Below are 16,764 nucleotides of genomic sequence, written 5' to 3' on the forward strand. Positions count from 1 at the left end.
GACTTTTTTGGGTTTTCTTGAGTTAAGCTCCCAGAAATTGCTTCTCAATATACCATACTCCCTGTTCCCCAACCATGGCTCCCAGTTCTACCAGTCATGTCTGAAATCCCTACCCCAGTTCCCTTGATGTTCTGCTACTTCTGCCAGGACCCAACTAAGGCGTGACTGCAGGACAGGCCACAAGCTTGTTTAATGCTCTATCCCCCAGATCTCTGTCCCACCATATAGGCTGTTTCAGACTTTCCTGAAGGGTTATAGTAACCATTGGGAAATTATAATGCTTGAGGGAGAATTTTCTGGAAGCTATGCTCTATCTGCTACAGCTATCTTTTCCCATGTTTCATGACAAAATCACCAAGGAGTTAAATGCTTCATCTGAGGTTCACTTATAATACTCTTCAGACCTCAGGTTCATAGCTGTTCATCAGATTCAACTTTGAGCTTGTGACTCTTGAATCTTAATTCTAGAAACCCCATTCCTACAAGGATCAGTCTCTATGTAGAATCCATCTTCCAGGTACTCAAGCCAAAAACTTTGGAATCACTTGTAACTCTCCTATATCTCCCATCTAACCTATCAATAAATCCTTTTGCTTTACTTTTAAACATATCTGGAATCAGACTACTTTTCAGCATCTCTTCTTCCTGGGTCTAGGCCACCAGACTGTTGCAGTAGACTCCTAGCCGACTTTCTCCTTTTGGATGTGCTCTTCTGTTATCCCTGCATCTAAAATAATACTTTAAAAACTAAGAATAGATCATGTCAAGTTTCTCTTTCTCGCCAAGAGTACATTCAGTCACCTATAAAACCCAGACATAATTTGCATCTTTTTGCTAATCTCATCTACTTACTGTATTCTGGCCACATTGGCCTCTTAGCCCTTCCTTAAGCTCTCAGCTCAGAGCCTTTGTACTTGCTGTTCCCTTTGCCGAGAACACCCTTCCCCTTCATCTACTTCAGATTTTTACTCAAATATTTTTTTCCATAAGGGTTTTCCTGATCACTCTATTTAAAATGAAACTCTTCCTTCCCAATTCCCCTATGCAACACACACAGATACACATATACATGGTAGTAACTACCCTCACTACCTGTTTTATTTTTCTCCATGGCACTTGTTAACATCTGATATATGGTATATATTTTATTAATGCATCAGTTTTATTTATTTTTCCTGTACCAGAATAACTTCACTAAAGAAAAGAATTTTGGTATTTTATTCACTGTTAATATCTTGGTATCTAGAACAATGTGGCACTTAGCATGTACTCTATAAATACTTATTAAATGAATGAATTTATTCTTATAACAATGCCAGGAGATGATTACTGAATTTCATAAATTAGGAAAAATATGCCACCAAAACTGCCACCAACAATAACAAAAAGACAAAAACAGATGCAATGAGGGCCTCCCTGGTGACTCAGTGGTAAAGAATCTGCCTCCCAATGCAGGAGACATGGGTTCAATCCCTTGTCTGGAAAATCCCACATACTGCAGAGCAACTAAGCCTATGCACCACAATTGTGCAGCCTGTGCTCCAGAGCCCGGGAGCAGCAACTATTGAGCCCATGTGCTGCAACTACTGAAGCCTGAATGCCTGGAGTACGTGCTCTGCAACAGGAGAATCCACCACAATGAGAAGCCCACATATTGCAACTGGAGAGTAGCCCCTGCTCTCTGTAACTAGAGAAAACCCCACACAGCAACCAAGACCCAGCACAGTCAGCACAGTCAAAAAAAAAAGAAAAAAAAATATATATATAAACAGATGCAGCAAGTTTAAAGGACTAATCAAATAATTTTAATCATTAAACTTTAAAAAATGTCTATTAATGAGAGTTTAAATAATTTATTGTATAATGAAATAATGGAATAATATGCAGCTGTGAAAAGTCATGAAGATGATCTTTATATTCTGATATGGAATAATCTCTAAGATATGTTTTTAGTTAAAGTAAGAAGTATCATATGTTATCATTTGCTTCAGAATCAGGAAAATGTATACCTTTGCCAGTGTATACATAGCCTAACTCTAGAAGAATACACAAGAAACAGTGAATACCACCAGAGATAAAAACTAGGTGACCAGGGATAGTTGTAGGAAGGGTCTTGTCTCTCTATGATAATTTATACCTTTAAAATTTTGAGCCATCTGAGTGTGTTACATATTTAAATATAAAATAATAATTTACCTAACATCAAACACCTTGTAAGTGACAGAGAGGGACTTTTAAATTTAGGACCGCCTGACTCAGAAGTCCACTTCCTTTCTACTAGACCATACATTCTCACAGAGAAATTTGGCAGAATCAGTGCATTTCATTTTTCTAGTCAGTTGAATTCTTGAAAATCATCTCCAGTATATATAAGGCAAAGGGATACTGACTTTTAGCAGGTCTTTCAGTCAAGTGAATATCAGTAGTGTGAACAGCACAGAGAAGAGTTTGTATACCTTTCTTAGTTTGCTGAAATCATTTCTTTTCTCTCCATAGCTGCTGGCTGGCAACTCAAGGAAGCAGTGGTTTGATAGCAAGTCCATTGTTGTGGTCATTCATTGTACCTGTGACCCTTATCATCATCAGCAACATTGTTATATTTATTATCATTGTAGTCCAAGTACTGTGGAAGAATAATCAGAATCTGACAAGGTAAGATTCCCAGTGAATGAGAAGTTGGCAGGCATGTTCATATAGTACATAATATAGCACAGTGATATATTCACTGCTCCTGGAAGAGTTTTCAGACTCCAGGAAAATGCAAGAATATGTGGTTTGCAGGACAGATTTTTTTCTTACACTTTGTCTCAGAAAGTAAATCGTCTCATCTTCCAATTTCGATGCTATAATGTGAGTCTACTGTACTACTTAAGTTACTTTTGTGCTATATAAGCCTAATAAAACTAAACTCAAAGGCATCAAGGAAAAAATTTTATCTCCCAGTCCCAAATATTCATGAAATCAGATGTGAATAATTAAAAATATGAGAGGGTTGTAAGGAAATGCCAGTGACTGTATTTTCATTTCACAGACTAGTAACTGTAGGTTATATTTTACATGTGTTGCCTGAATCACATAATGACTTTAAATTTTTGAAAATTAGTTGCAAACATAAAAATTGAGAGATTTCACTTAAAAACTATATTTTTTCTTGAAAAAAATTAGAACATCTGGCAAGATTGGGCCCACATTCCCTGCAGATAGGGTGTGTGCTCTCTGGTTTATTACTTCCCATGAACTGATTATTCCTCTGTAACCTTTATGACCTCAATAAGCATTTTCATTGTCATCACTGACATACAGAAAGAGCTTTGATTGGAGAGACAAAGAAGAGAAACTATTAAACACATACAGTCCTTCCACTTCCATATCCTACAGCATGAACTAGTTAGAACACAGTGCTAATGAAGCTATGAATTCAGGCTTAATTCTATAAGACTGCTTTATCCAAGTAGACGTACTGTAAATATATCTGTGAACTTTATTGATCACTAAATAGATCTATTTTGTATGAAAAGATGGGTGAAAAACAATCATAATTAGTATAAATGTAATCTTAAATGTGTACTTTACCAGTCAGGAGTAATTATCATATTTCCTATATGGATGATAGCCTATATTGAGAGAAGCTGTGGGGAAAAGACTATCACTTATACTCATTCAAACCTGTTTTTTAGCAGTGAAGAAAATGTTGATAAAGTCTTGTTAGCCTAATTGTGAATTCTTAAATTTCCTTTATACAGAGGAGTATCATTTAGGCCATAGCCATCAAACAAATTCATTTCAAAATTTTGACTGACAGCCCATGGTTCTTAAATTGACTTATTACAATGAAGAGTGGGTTACAATTTATTTTTTAACAAATTATCTTCTACGTATCAGTTAAGTTTTGCTATATAACAAATTACCCCCAAATTTAACAGTTTAGACTGACAAATATTTATTATTTGTCATACGTTTGAGTGTTGGTCAGGTGGTTGTTTTGGTCTTGGCCAGTTTGAATGCTGGTGGATAATCTAGGATGAGTCACTTTCATGCTGATGTTGGTAGTTGATCGGTATTGAGTGGGAACTACTTAGGGAAGCTTATCTCTGCTCCATGTGGTCTCACTGTCCATTAAACCAGTCCAGGTTTCTTAACATAGTACTCTCAGGGTTTCAAAGAGCAATAAGAAAAGGCATGCTCTGATGAGCAGAATGCTTTCAAGCCTCTGTTTGTGGAACAAATGCTGATGTCCCACTGATCAAAGCAAGTCAGAAGGCCCAGCTCAGATACCAGGAATATAGACAGCCTGACAGGAAAGTCTACACTTTAAAGGCTTATCAACCTATAGCATGCAAAGGTCCCAGATCCCCGAAAAAGGAATTACTGATCCGGTAGTAATAATCGCTAAAATCAAATTTCATTCCAAGGAAAACTTGATTCTTTGTGAAATTTGCCTATATTTAAGGAAGTATTTATGCTTGAGCTTTTAAACAGATATCACTGTTTTGTCTTCTTTTCTTCCTTCCTTGCTTTCTTTCTCTCTCTTTCTTTTCATATACATGTATTTTATCCAGAGTGACATAGGTTTTTCTACCTGAAGCATAATGTTGTTTAATGAACAGTGTATATGTGGAGCTGAACATGTATTTTCAATAAGAGGTTAACAATGATATTAAAAAAACAAGAACCTGAATTGAACCCTGTTTTCTTTCTTGCTTTCTCTTATTTAGCACAAAGAAGGCTTCATCCCTAAAGAAGATTCTTAGCACTTTATCTGTTGCAGTCGTCTTTGGAGTTACTTGGATTCTGGCATACTTCATGCTAACTGATAATGAAAATATCAGGCTCATCTTCAGCTACATATTCTGCCTTTTCAACACAACTCAGGTATGGTATGGATTAGTCCGAAGGTAGTGAGAGGGTAACAGGCAGGAAGGCCAGGGGTCTCCAAATGGAGGAAATAGGTTGCAAGTGTCAGACCTTTTTATCTCTCTTAAGAGGGAGGAGGAAACAAACTAGCGATATTTTTTTCCTTCTCTATACAAAAATTTTTTTTTAGTTTTATTTTTTTATTTATTTATTTTTTTTTACTTTACAATATTGTATTGGTTTTGCCATACAAATTTAAAAGGAGGTTTTTCTTAAAATGCTGTGTTGCCATACTGACACCTGGTTTCACCTGAAGTTAACTATTCTCAAACTTTGAGTTAACAATGCATTTTTCTTATGGAAATGTTTGTCTTAAGCTATGTTAATGTACTATGCATTTACCCCAGACTATGTCTTCAAGTTGGTCTAGCCTAATGGCTCAGAACCTACTTGACAAACCAGTATGTTATACTCAGATATTGTTCCCCTAATCTATGTAACGGAGAAGGCAATGGCAACCCACTCCAGTACTCTTGCCTGGAAAATCCCATGGACGGAGGAGCCTGGTAGGCTGCAGTCCATGGGGTCACTAAGAGTTGGGCATGACTGAGCGACTTCACTTTCACTTTTCACTTTCATGCATTGGAGAAGGCAATGGCAACCCACTCCAGTACTCTTGCCTGGAGAATCTCAGGGACAGAGGAGCCTAGTGGGCTGCTGTCTATGGGGTCTCACAGAGTTGGACACGACTGAAGCGACTTAGCAGCAGCAGCAGCAGCAGCAATCTATGTAAACAAAACTATTTGTATGGTAATCTGCCCTTCTATAAGATTCAAGTCAATCATTTTATGGCCTGGGATGAATCATCTGGTACCAAGATTATCCCAAAATGCTTCTTATGGATGAGGGGCCTGGTGCCATTCTGAGTTTTAAGATATTCCTTTCTTTCATTAACAGACTGCTAGTGACTATCCAGCTGAAGACTAACAGTGGGGTACTCTTTCTGCCCCCTTCTGATGCCTATGTCAGAAGCTTTCTCTATCTCCTTTATACTTTAATAAAACTTTATTACCCAAAAGCTCTGAGTGATCAAGCCTCGTCTCTGGCCCTGGATTGAATTCTTCTCCTCTGGAGGCCAAGAATCCCGGCGTCTTTTCATTCAGTAACAACCTTTCAGTAGCAGACCATGCAGTGGCAGAGATGATACCACCCTGGATCAAACTTTCTTATCTTAAAACTCTCTGAAGGTCACTGCTTAGTTAACTTTAGGTCACTCTATTTTTAATACACTTTAAGGAAAGGGGAAGAAAAATGTTTTTTCTTAAATGACTTATCTACTACATCCTTTCCTGAGCTGGAGTTCATGGAATATAATTTCAATAGAGTTGAACCATGTTAGTCCTCCAAGCAGAAGGGGTTCTGTCAAGCAGCTGGCCTGGCGAGCACCACCTTTCCTTCTCTTCCATGCAGCACATCCAGGGAGCCTCACTGTGGTTAGTATGGTCAGTACTGTACTGGTCCCTGGAGCCTGGACCCCTGTGGGGTTGGCTGAATTTTTTTTCTCCCTTTTTTGAAATTGTATGATTATTTAACTTTTAAAAGATTTTATTGAAGAATAATTGGAAATAATTGCTTTGATAGGAACAGAACCTTATGAAGTTGTTTTTGTGACATACGTAGGATGTCACACATAGGACTGAAGATGCTTTTATTCTTGAGTCTTATCTCAAGAATATATTTAAAATAATAAATCTTTTAAAAATTTCATTCATACTTGTTTAAAATATCTGAATGGGAAATTTCTATTCTTTCCTTCTTTGGAAACCATTCTGTTAACATTTTGGGAGTATCCACTGTGAGAAGCTCAACATTTAGATTAAGAATTATGGTCACCTTCTGATTTTCATCATGAAAAAATAGTCATATAGATGAATCCAAATGGTAACTGAAAATAAAAAATTTTGTTTGACTTCAGAACATTTTTGTTTTTATTCATTTGTATTTGTGTATTATATATTATTGTTGTTTAGCTCCTAAGTTGTGTCTGACTCTTTTGTTACCCTATGGACTGTAACCTGCCAGGTTACTCTGTCCATGGGATTTCCCAGACAAGAATACTGGAACTGGAGCAGGTTGCCATTTCCTTCTCCAGGGGATCTTCCTACCCCAGCAATCAAATCTGCATCTCCTGCATTAGCAGGTGCAGTCTTTACCACTGAGCCACCAGGAAGCCCATGTATTATACAGGGGGAATGTCAAAAGTTTAAAATAAAACAAGGAGGCATTATTGAAAGACTTACCTTAAGATCAGGAATTTCTCTCTGTGCTTCTTATTCTGTGCCTCTTCCTATAGTGAACATTGCCTTTTGCTCTGATGAATCGTATTAGAAGGGTTTTTCCATCAGTACATGGAGTTTCATCTTTTCTGAGCTGGCAGAGTGAATTTATACTTCAGTATAATTAAAGTACTCTTCTTTTTAGGTTGTTTCCATATCTTGGCTATTGTAAATGTTGTTAATGAACATTCGGGTGCACATATCTTTTTGAATTATTGTTTTTGTTTTCTTAGGCTATATGCTCAGGAGTGAAACCACTTGATCATATGGTCGTTCTATATTTAGTTTTTTTGAGGAACCTCCATACTGTGTACCACAGTGGCTGCATCAGCTTACATTACCACCAATGCCTTTTGCCAGTCCTTCTATATTGGAATGTCATGTTATTTTGACTTTTTAATTTTAATGAATTTCTCATTAATGATAGGATGTTTTTGGAGTAATTGTTTAATGGTTAGTTAGTAAATACGAATGAGGACTTTTCTAGCTGATCATTTTTCTTTAGGTACCATGGCACATGGATTCCAGATTAGCTTGGCATTTAATTCTTGGCAATAATCTTTTTTTTTTTTTTCCATTGAAATTGCATGGACTTTATTGAGATTTTATGTTGTGGAAAAACTGAGACAGGTCAGAATTTTTTTCTTCTTCTCAGTCTTATATAACCCCTTAGAATATTTTTTGAAATAATTTTGAACTCATAAGAAGTTATAAAAATAGTACAGAGAGTTCCTATGTAGCCTTCACCCAGCTCTTCCAGTGATAGCATCTTATATGACTATAATATGTATAATAAAACTCAGGAAAGTGACACTGATGCAATCCACATAGATTATTTACCTGTAAGCCTCAAGTGCGGGGAGCTGTGTGCAGTGTGGGAGCTGCTTGGCTGTCTGAATTGCTGCCACCACGTTTAATGTTTGTAGGACCTCGCCCTCTATCCCAGACAGCCCTCTCAGGCATTTTTTGAGAATAATTCCATTAAACAATAGATGTTTCAAAAGGGAGGGGATATATGTATACCTATAGCTGATTCATGTTGAGGTTTGACAGAAAACAAAATTCTCTAAAGCAATTATCCTTCAACAAAAAGAAAAAAAAAAGTGGATGTGTGCCTGCCACCAAATTTGAATGGCTATAAGGCAGACCTTTACTGGTTGCAACACCCAAAGGAAACTCCCCAGAAGGACAATAAGTAGTGTAAGCTTAGTCTGGGATTGCCAGCCGAATCATGGAATTGTCACCTAAGGTGACTGGTAATTTAGAAAAGTATCTAAAAGAAGATCTAGGCAAGGATATTTTCTTCTCCATGCACAGGAGAGACATATTACAAAATAGAGACTCATTACAAAAGGTTAATACTTTATGGTAAAGTTGAAGGTGGTCATTTGGCAAGAGCATTGAACTAAAAGGAGATTTAAGCTACCTTCCAGCTTTACAATTAATGATTCATATGATTTTAGGAGTCACACAACTTTTCTGATTGAGGCAGGTAAAATATATAATGAAGTGGGGCTGTTAACATTAACACAGTGTTTTACAAAGTGGGCCTGAATATTGCCTACATCAGAATTTACATGATGTGTTAGAATGCTGATTCTTGAGCCTCACCCCTTACCTACTCAGTCAGAACCTGTGAGGTAAGAGCTAGAAATCTTCGTGCTAAACAAGGGCCCCAAGTAATTGTTTTGGATACTAAGGAGTAGGAACAACTAGCTTAGTTCACATGGAAGGCTCCTTCTAGGTTTAGAATAATCTATAATTCTAATAAATATTTTACTGAGTGTTACAAGTATTACTTAAAAGGTACAATTTGATCTTTGTGCTAGTGAGAATTAGTTTGACCCATACATTTTGTCTTTTCAGATAACATCTTTGGGATTTTAGGGAATACAGGATCCTGCAGGATGGTGTCTTTATGAATTCTTCATGGTCTAGGTCTTTTCCTAATTATTGTACAACCAGAAATTCTATCCATCCTTATCTTTACCTTAGAGTTTGAATTCTGGAAAATCCAGGTGAAATCATGTACTGCACAAAAATGATGCTTTTCCAGGGCCCAGATCTTCATGTCTCCAAAGCAAATTTCTCTCCCTTGAATAATCAGGATGACCAGTGGCCACTTTTGTCCTCCAGAAACCCATGTCCCATTGAAAACACCCTCGTGTCATCAAGGCCTTCTTCAGGGGAGTAGATACCACCCATTGGGTAACAATCAAGTTAATCTTCCTGCTTTTGGCCAGAGATCTAGTGTATCCCTAGCCAATATGTATTGATCCTATTAGTCAAACTCTCGGAGTTATCTAACCATGGCACCAGAAGTCTCCTGTAATGGTATTCATATGATATGATTCTAGAAATAATCTTTTTAAGGCTTGGGCCTAGTAGATATCAATCTGGGAGACATCCATGGATTTTTTAAAATAGCTTTTATATTTTGAAATAGTCTTACATAAGAAATTGCAAAGACAGTATAGAGTTCCCCTATACTCTTTGCCCAGCTTTTCCCAATGATAATATCTTGTATAACATTGTTAAAATCAAGAAATGAACATTGGTACAATACTCTCAACTCAACTATGGATGTTATTTACTTTTCCACAAAGGATATTAATGAGGAATTATCAGGGGTCTTTTAGATGCTATAATGTACTTTATATGACCTTTATATTACAAGCAAGAGGCAGAGTAATGTATCAGATACTGGAGTTTTGGAGCCAAACGTGTAGTTTAGTTCCAGACTCTACTGATTACTGGTTGTGTTAATTTTAGGCAAGTTACTTAATTTATCTGAACTGTAGTTTCCTTAGGAGAAGGCAGTGGCACCCCACTCCAGTACTCTTGCCTGGAAAATCCGTAGTTTCCTTATATGTAACATAGGGTGAAGTGAAGTGAAGTGAAGTCGCAAGGTTGTGTCTGACTCTTTGAGACCCCATGGACTGTAGCCTACCAGGCTTCTCTGTCCATGGGATTCTCCAGGCAAGAATACTGGAGTGGGTTACCATTTCCTTCTCCAGGGGATCTTCCTGACCCAGGGATCGAACCCAGGTCTCCCGCATTGGAGGCAGACGCTTTAACCTCTGAGCCACCAGGGAAGTCATAACATAGGGTAATAAACCTTATTTTATAGGGTTGATATTAGGACTAAATGAGAAGGATTAAATGATGAATATTGAATGACAAGCATGTGTCTGATATTAATAAGAATGCAAAAAGTGGTTCTATACATTTTGAAAATGTATAGGAAATAGTGTTCAGTCTTCTGTGGTTTAATTCCTCGTGCATATCTGGTCTTCTTATGTAAAGTACAGAAAAGCAGTGAATAGAAGTGGCTTAAATTTTTTTTTTGTCCTTAAATGTATCAAATTTCTAGTTATTTTACCAAAAATCCAAGAAATGTAGAATCACAGAATACTAGAACTGTAAGAAGAATTAGGGAACCCATGGTCAATCTACCCATTTAGGAAACTGAAGATCACAGACACTAAAAAAAGAACAAAGTTACTGTGGTATACTAAATATTTGGTCTTTGTATTCAGTTCCTGGCACACAGATTCTTTAATCTTTGGACTCTCTGAGTTTTCTGCATGCTAATAAGATGACGGGTGGCTGAGGTCCCTAGATAGCTTGAGGATAGAAGCTGGTCACCAGAAAGACCAAGGCTTGATTAGAAGTTTGGAACTTCCAGCCCACTCCCCAACCTCCAGGGATGGGAGAAGGGTTGGATATTGAGTCATTCACCAACAGCTAATGATTTAATTGATCACATCTGTGTAATGAAACCTTTATGCTGCTAAGTCACTTCAGTCGTGTCCGACTCTGTGCGACCCCATAGACAGCAGCCCACCAGGCTCCTCTGTCGCTGGGATTCTCCAGGCAAGAATACTGGAGTGGGCTGCCATTGCCTTCTCCAATGCATGAAAGTGAAAAGTGAAAGTGAAGTCGCTCAGTCTTAGAGACCCCATGGACTGCAGCCTACCAGGCTCCTCCGTCCATGGGATTTTCCAGGCAAGAGTACTGGAGTGGGGTGCCATTGAAACCTTTATAAAAACCCTAAATGAAGGGGTTTGGAGAGCCTGCAAGTTGGTGAACAGATTGAAGTGCTGGGAGGGTGACACTCAGAGGGACCATGGAAGCTCCATGCTCTTGCCCTGTAATCTCTTCTGACTGGTTGTTCCTGACTTGTATCCTTTATAGTAAACAGGTAACAGTAAGTAAAGCTCTGTCGTGAATGAGTTCTGTGAGTCCTTGTAGCAAATTATCCAACCTGAAGTAGGGAGGCAGTAGTCAAGTTGAACAGAAGAGTGGATTGCCTGGGAATGTAATACCCATTACTGAGGGCAGTCCTGTGGGACTGAGCCCTTTGCCTGTAGGGTCTGACACGGACTCTGTGTAGTTAGCATCAGAATTGAATTGTAGGACACCAGTTGGTGTCAGAATTGGTTGGTGTCAGGAGGAAAACAAGCCTGTCCTTTGCACAGCCAACATGTGGTAAATGGAGACCTGAACTCAGGTCTCTTAAGTCTACTACTTACATACAGCTCTTCAAATATGAGAAGAACATTGCCTCAATCTTCATAGAAAAAAAAGTACGTAGCAGTACGTTGCAGACTGGTAAACTCAGGTTCTCAGCCACAAAGAAGGGTGGGGTGGCAGGGTGAAATACAATTTCTTCCCTGATTCTGTGTCTCAATACTTATCTAATATTAAACTTTTATTCTGTCTGCCAGGGATTGCAAATTTTTATCCTCTACACTGTGAGAACAAAAATCTTCCAGAGCAAAGCTTCCGAAGTGTTGAAGTCATTGTCATCCACCGCTGGGAGAGTGAAGGTGCTGCCGTCAAAGCCGAGGCTGCGTGTGAGGATGTATAACTTGATCAGGTCACTTCCAGCCCTAAATGAACGTTTTAGGCTGCTGGAGCAGTCTACACTTACCGAGGAGATGTCTGAGAGTGATCAAGTAAACACAAGCACCTAGACAGTAAAACTGTTACCTTTTGTGGCCCTCTTTTTATTCAGCTCACTTTTTCCATTTCCTTCCTTTATTATCCAGTCTTCTCATAAAATCTCCCTCAGTATATTTTGCTTAAAGTTAAGACTTAGATAAAACTTGTTGTTTATTATCATCAGGAATGGTGGATTTTGTAGTTTTTCTATTATTCAATAGAGTCTTACCCCAGTGAAATGAAGAATTCCACTCAGCTTTCAAGATAATTCGATTATCATTGCTCCCTACATCATAAAGTCTGTGTGACAAAGTTTGATAAAAATATAGAACCTAAAACAAATTCGTTTATAATTTACCAAAAAGGACATGAAGAGAAAAATTTACCCCCCCAGAACAAAATGTTTTCTGGTGAACACTACAAGGAGTTGCTTGTATGTATCATACTTCTGATCTGTGAATATATTAAATTTGTATGTGCTTGTACTTTTATTTCCAGTCAAGAACTTTGCACTTACTTAACCTCTGGAAAGGTTTTTTTTTTTCCCTGTTAAAACAAAAAGCATATTTTATGCCCAGAGGAATTGATTCCATGAGAATTGGAAAGTGAGACATAGAAAAATGAGCTGGTTGCTAAAGCCTCTATTTCCTTCCAGTTCTTGATACATCTAACCTTTTATTGATGAAATGACAGTGAGGCTCAGAAAATGAAAAGTTAGTCACTATCACCCCTTATGACTTCTAAAAGATCCAGCTGCTCATGAGGTTTCAAACACTGGAATTATGAATGGCTTCCTAAATAAAAAATGACCTCCACTGGGTTGGAGAGCACTCCCACTGGACTTCGGAGATAGAGTCTTTGAAATGCTGTGTTCTGTTTTGTCACAAACGAGGCACCTGCTGCAAGTGCACTGAGCTAAGGGACTAACAAAGGTCAAGTAAGCTGTGGCATAGCATTCTCACCAGGCCTCAAAGAACATGTGTTTTTTATAGAAATGGTTGTAAATGACTGTCGGATTTCTAGGTGAGCCAAGAGCCTACTCCATCTGTAGTATAATTGAGATCTTACAGGATAATGGAAAATATAAAAGGAAGAGAATAAGTAAAGCAATTCTCTGAGGTCAGTGTTTTTAGTGGTGTTATAGTGACATCCCTAGATAGGGGCTGGACTTTGGGAAAATTACAAGATGCGGTTGACCTACTTGATGTCCTGGAATTTATATTCAGATGAAAATAAACCTTAAATGGAGGCCACTTTAAATGTGGAAAAAAAATCACCAAAGAGAGACATTTAGCCTGAGGGTGAAACGTGTTCCCTTGGTGGTTTTAGTTTTCTCTGTACTTTTTCCAGCATTTTGGGAGGTGCGGCAAACCGAAATTCCATATACCATTCCTGGAAAGGCTCTACCATAAATGTGAAAGAACCGCGTACTGTGCGTGTTGTGGGGGCTAAGTCAGGCAAACATTGATGTTCCCCTGCCTTCCCTGAAATTCTACCTCTTGGAAATAATTCTATTGATTTAAGCCTTTACCTCATGCACTGATTGGGAATCTTTTTTTAGTTTAGTGATCCAACTTGAGAGGAAAAACCATGCTGACTTTGGGGTTTCCTTTCCTGGGTCTAAACAATTCAGAGATTACTGTTCGTCAGTCTGAATTGTTTTTTCTTTTACCCTTTCCATTTTGAAGTTCATGTTGCCTCTTGCCCCCCCCCCTCCCTCCGTTACCAACAAAAGCAGATCATTTTCAAGCGCACTGTCATTGTCTCCTTCAGAAGAGCTTGGCATTCTTGGAAAACCTGGGCCAGAAGTGCTGACTGTATCATACCAGCCAGCCAACCACAGGAGCTCTCTAGCCCTGTGGGATCCCCTTACCGTGACCCTGGGATCTGCAGGACCTGGCTCCTCAGATGAGCTCCAAGTAGAGCCAGCAGGATTGTTTCCATCCCCAGGGGCGGGGGTGGGGGGGTGGGGCGTGGGAAACATAGGGCTGGAGGGGGAGGGGCCAGTTGCTAAGAGAGGAAGAAGCTTCCTGCTTACATTTTTAAAAACCTTGTGCTAACCATATTATGGCAATTTTAGAAAATCTTTATAAATTATCTTTTTCAAAATAGCAAAATCAGTAATTCCCTGACCTATCAATAATGTCTGTTTTTTTTAATGTTCTCTTCTACTCTTGTGTGAATACAGAAGAATTTAAACAGCTGTAATTATAGCAAATGAAATTTATTCTGATATTTAGTTACAGTTCCCCACTTCTTGTAATAATTGCATAATATAGCATGCCTTACCAAGCTGTTCTGTTACTGAATGTCTGTGTGCTACATTGTTTTAGTCATGTCCCACCCTTTGGACCACCAGGCTCCTCTGTCTTTAGGATTCTCCAGGCAAGAATACTGGAGTGGGTTGCCATTTCCTCCTCCAGGGGATCTTCCCAACCCAGGGATTGAATGGCAGGCCGGTTCTTTACCACTAGGGCCACGAAGTCTAGATCATTTCAATTTTTAATATTATAGTGACATACGATTAATAAACTGGTGTGTGTGTGTGTGTGTATATATATATATATATATATTCCTTTCTTTTAAATTATTTCCTGAAGATAAATTCTCAGGATGATGATAAACATGTCAAAGGGATGAACATTTAAGTTCCTTGTATATACTATTGTCTTGACAAAAATGTGACCAACATTATGGAGTACCATAAACAGTTTTTTGTATACTGTTTACTTTGGTGGTGTTTTATTTTTAAAATTATTCATATGTGTATGTAGTTTATTTATCAATTGAACTGTTATTTTTTCTCATACATTTGTATGAATTCTTATTATGGCTATTAACCCTTTAACTATTACATTAAATGACATTATTTCCCCTCAAGTTTGTTTCCTCTCTTTATAATATAATAAAATGCTCACTCTGCATTTGATTCAAGATATCCAAAAGATTTATGGGAGCATTTAGCATTTCTTGAGTTTCAATGTCTTCATGCAGGCAGAGTATTTTGTATTAAGGAATGGTTTTGTATTAAGGAATAGGTTAGGGATTATGTAAAAACTTCTAAAATGAATAACAGGGGTATAAATATGCCAACCACGGCCAAAGGAATCATGTATTACAGACACAGGCCATCTCTCACCCTTCATTATATCGTGTAACAATTGGGTGGAGTTCCATGACAAAGTTATTTTTTCCTCTCCAACATGCTTTCTTCTGGCATCTATCCACCCTTTCTTAAAATAAAACACTAAATCTTGGAGAAGATTAGCAACTATTTGTTAATACACAAAAAAACCTTAGGGAGATTCAAATGTTACACATGCATCATCTGTATTACTTCACTTACATTAAAATGTGTATTTGAAAAAAAATATAAAAGCTGCTGAAAAATAGAGTAAGAAAATCTGGAGAAGAGAAAATAATCATAGGAGCAATAAGTAAGAAGAGAAGGATAAGATCAATACCCAAGGAACATGTCCGGTGAGCTTATATTTTTGCTATAAAAAGTGCAGGAGACCTGAGTTCAATCCCTGGGTCGGGAAGATCCCTGGAGAAGTGAATAGCTACCTACTCCAGTATTCTTGCCTGGAGAATTCCATGGACAGAGGAGCCTGGAGGGCTACAGTCCATGCATTGCAGAGTTAGACATGACAGAAACAACTTAGCACACATGCATACAATACACAAGTTATACAATACAAAGACAGTGCACCATAGGAATCTTCAATCTCTCAAGTGGGTCACTGAAGACTATTTTTGTTTGGTTTTTAAAAAATATAGAAGTGGTTTTCCTTAATTTGGGTTATTGGAGTTAATTTTGTTTTTTTTTTTTAACTTTTAAAATTAACTTCATTGCCATATAATTTACATGCAATAAAATGCACCCGTTTTAAGTGTATAATTAGATGAGTTTTAACAAATGTGTACACCTGTGAGACAAGATTAAGAACATTTCCTTCACCCTGTAACCTTCTCTGCCCCAGTTAAACCTTACTTCACCCTTCCCAGCTCCAGGTAACCACTGGTCTGCTTTCTACCACCGTGTGTTAGTTTAGCCTGTTCCAGAACGCCAAATAGGACCATATCCTCTTTTGAGTCTGGCTTCTTTCATTCAGCATAGGGTCTTTGAGATTCATCCATGTTATATGTATGTATCAGTGGCTTGCTTTTTATTGCTGAGTAAAATTCAGTTTGGATAGATCATGTCTTGTTTATGTATTCACTAGTTGAAGGACATTTGGTCATTTTCAGGTTTTGAAAACCACGAATAAAACTGATACAACCATCCTTCTATAAGTCTTTGTGTAGATATGTTTTCTCTGAAAATATCTAGTATAGTGTGATACTGAGTCGTAAAGTAAGTGTATATTTAACTATGCAGGAAACTGCCAGTTTTGCAAAGTAGTTTTGCCATTTTATACTCTCAGTAGCAATATACGGGAATTAGTATTTAAAGTCCTGATTTTTGAATTGTTTCAAAAGGCGGAAAAAGGTCATAAATTCTTTTTGCAAGTGGTTGACCATGTTTCTGAAAGATCCCATTGCTTGATATGTTAGCCCTTTATTTTAACAAAGAAAAAAAATAAAAGGAAAGCAGAGTGGTATGATCTTACGCTGTTATCTCTTA

The 16,764-nt window shown here is 37.8% G+C and overlaps 1 protein-coding gene across 4 annotated transcripts in view; it reads left to right on the plus strand.

Annotated features, from left to right (window-relative positions):
• The window catches only part of ADGRG7 (adhesion G protein-coupled receptor G7), a 60,118-nt gene extending 47,537 nt beyond the window's left edge, over nucleotides 1-12,581 (plus strand). For 2 of the 4 annotated variants that reach the window (XM_006058746.4, XM_044940998.2), the window contains 3 exons: nucleotides 2,497-2,652; nucleotides 4,716-4,872; nucleotides 11,921-12,580. In XM_006058746.4, coding sequence (XP_006058808.4) covers nucleotides 2,497-2,652; nucleotides 4,716-4,872; nucleotides 11,921-12,169 — 562 coding nt within the window. In that variant the 3' untranslated portion in view covers nucleotides 12,170-12,580. Of the gene's footprint in view, nucleotides 1-2,496; nucleotides 2,653-4,715; nucleotides 4,873-5,811; nucleotides 5,871-11,920 lie in introns of those variants that run through there. The other 2 variants (XM_044940995.2, XM_025282719.3) reach the window with 2 other exon arrangements.
• The last annotated feature ends 4,183 nt before the right edge of the window (nucleotides 12,582-16,764 follow it).

This window comes from Bubalus bubalis, chromosome 1 (assembly GCF_019923935.1).
Source record: "Bubalus bubalis isolate 160015118507 breed Murrah chromosome 1, NDDB_SH_1, whole genome shotgun sequence".
NCBI classification, from domain to species: Eukaryota; Metazoa; Chordata; class Mammalia; order Artiodactyla; family Bovidae; genus Bubalus; species Bubalus bubalis.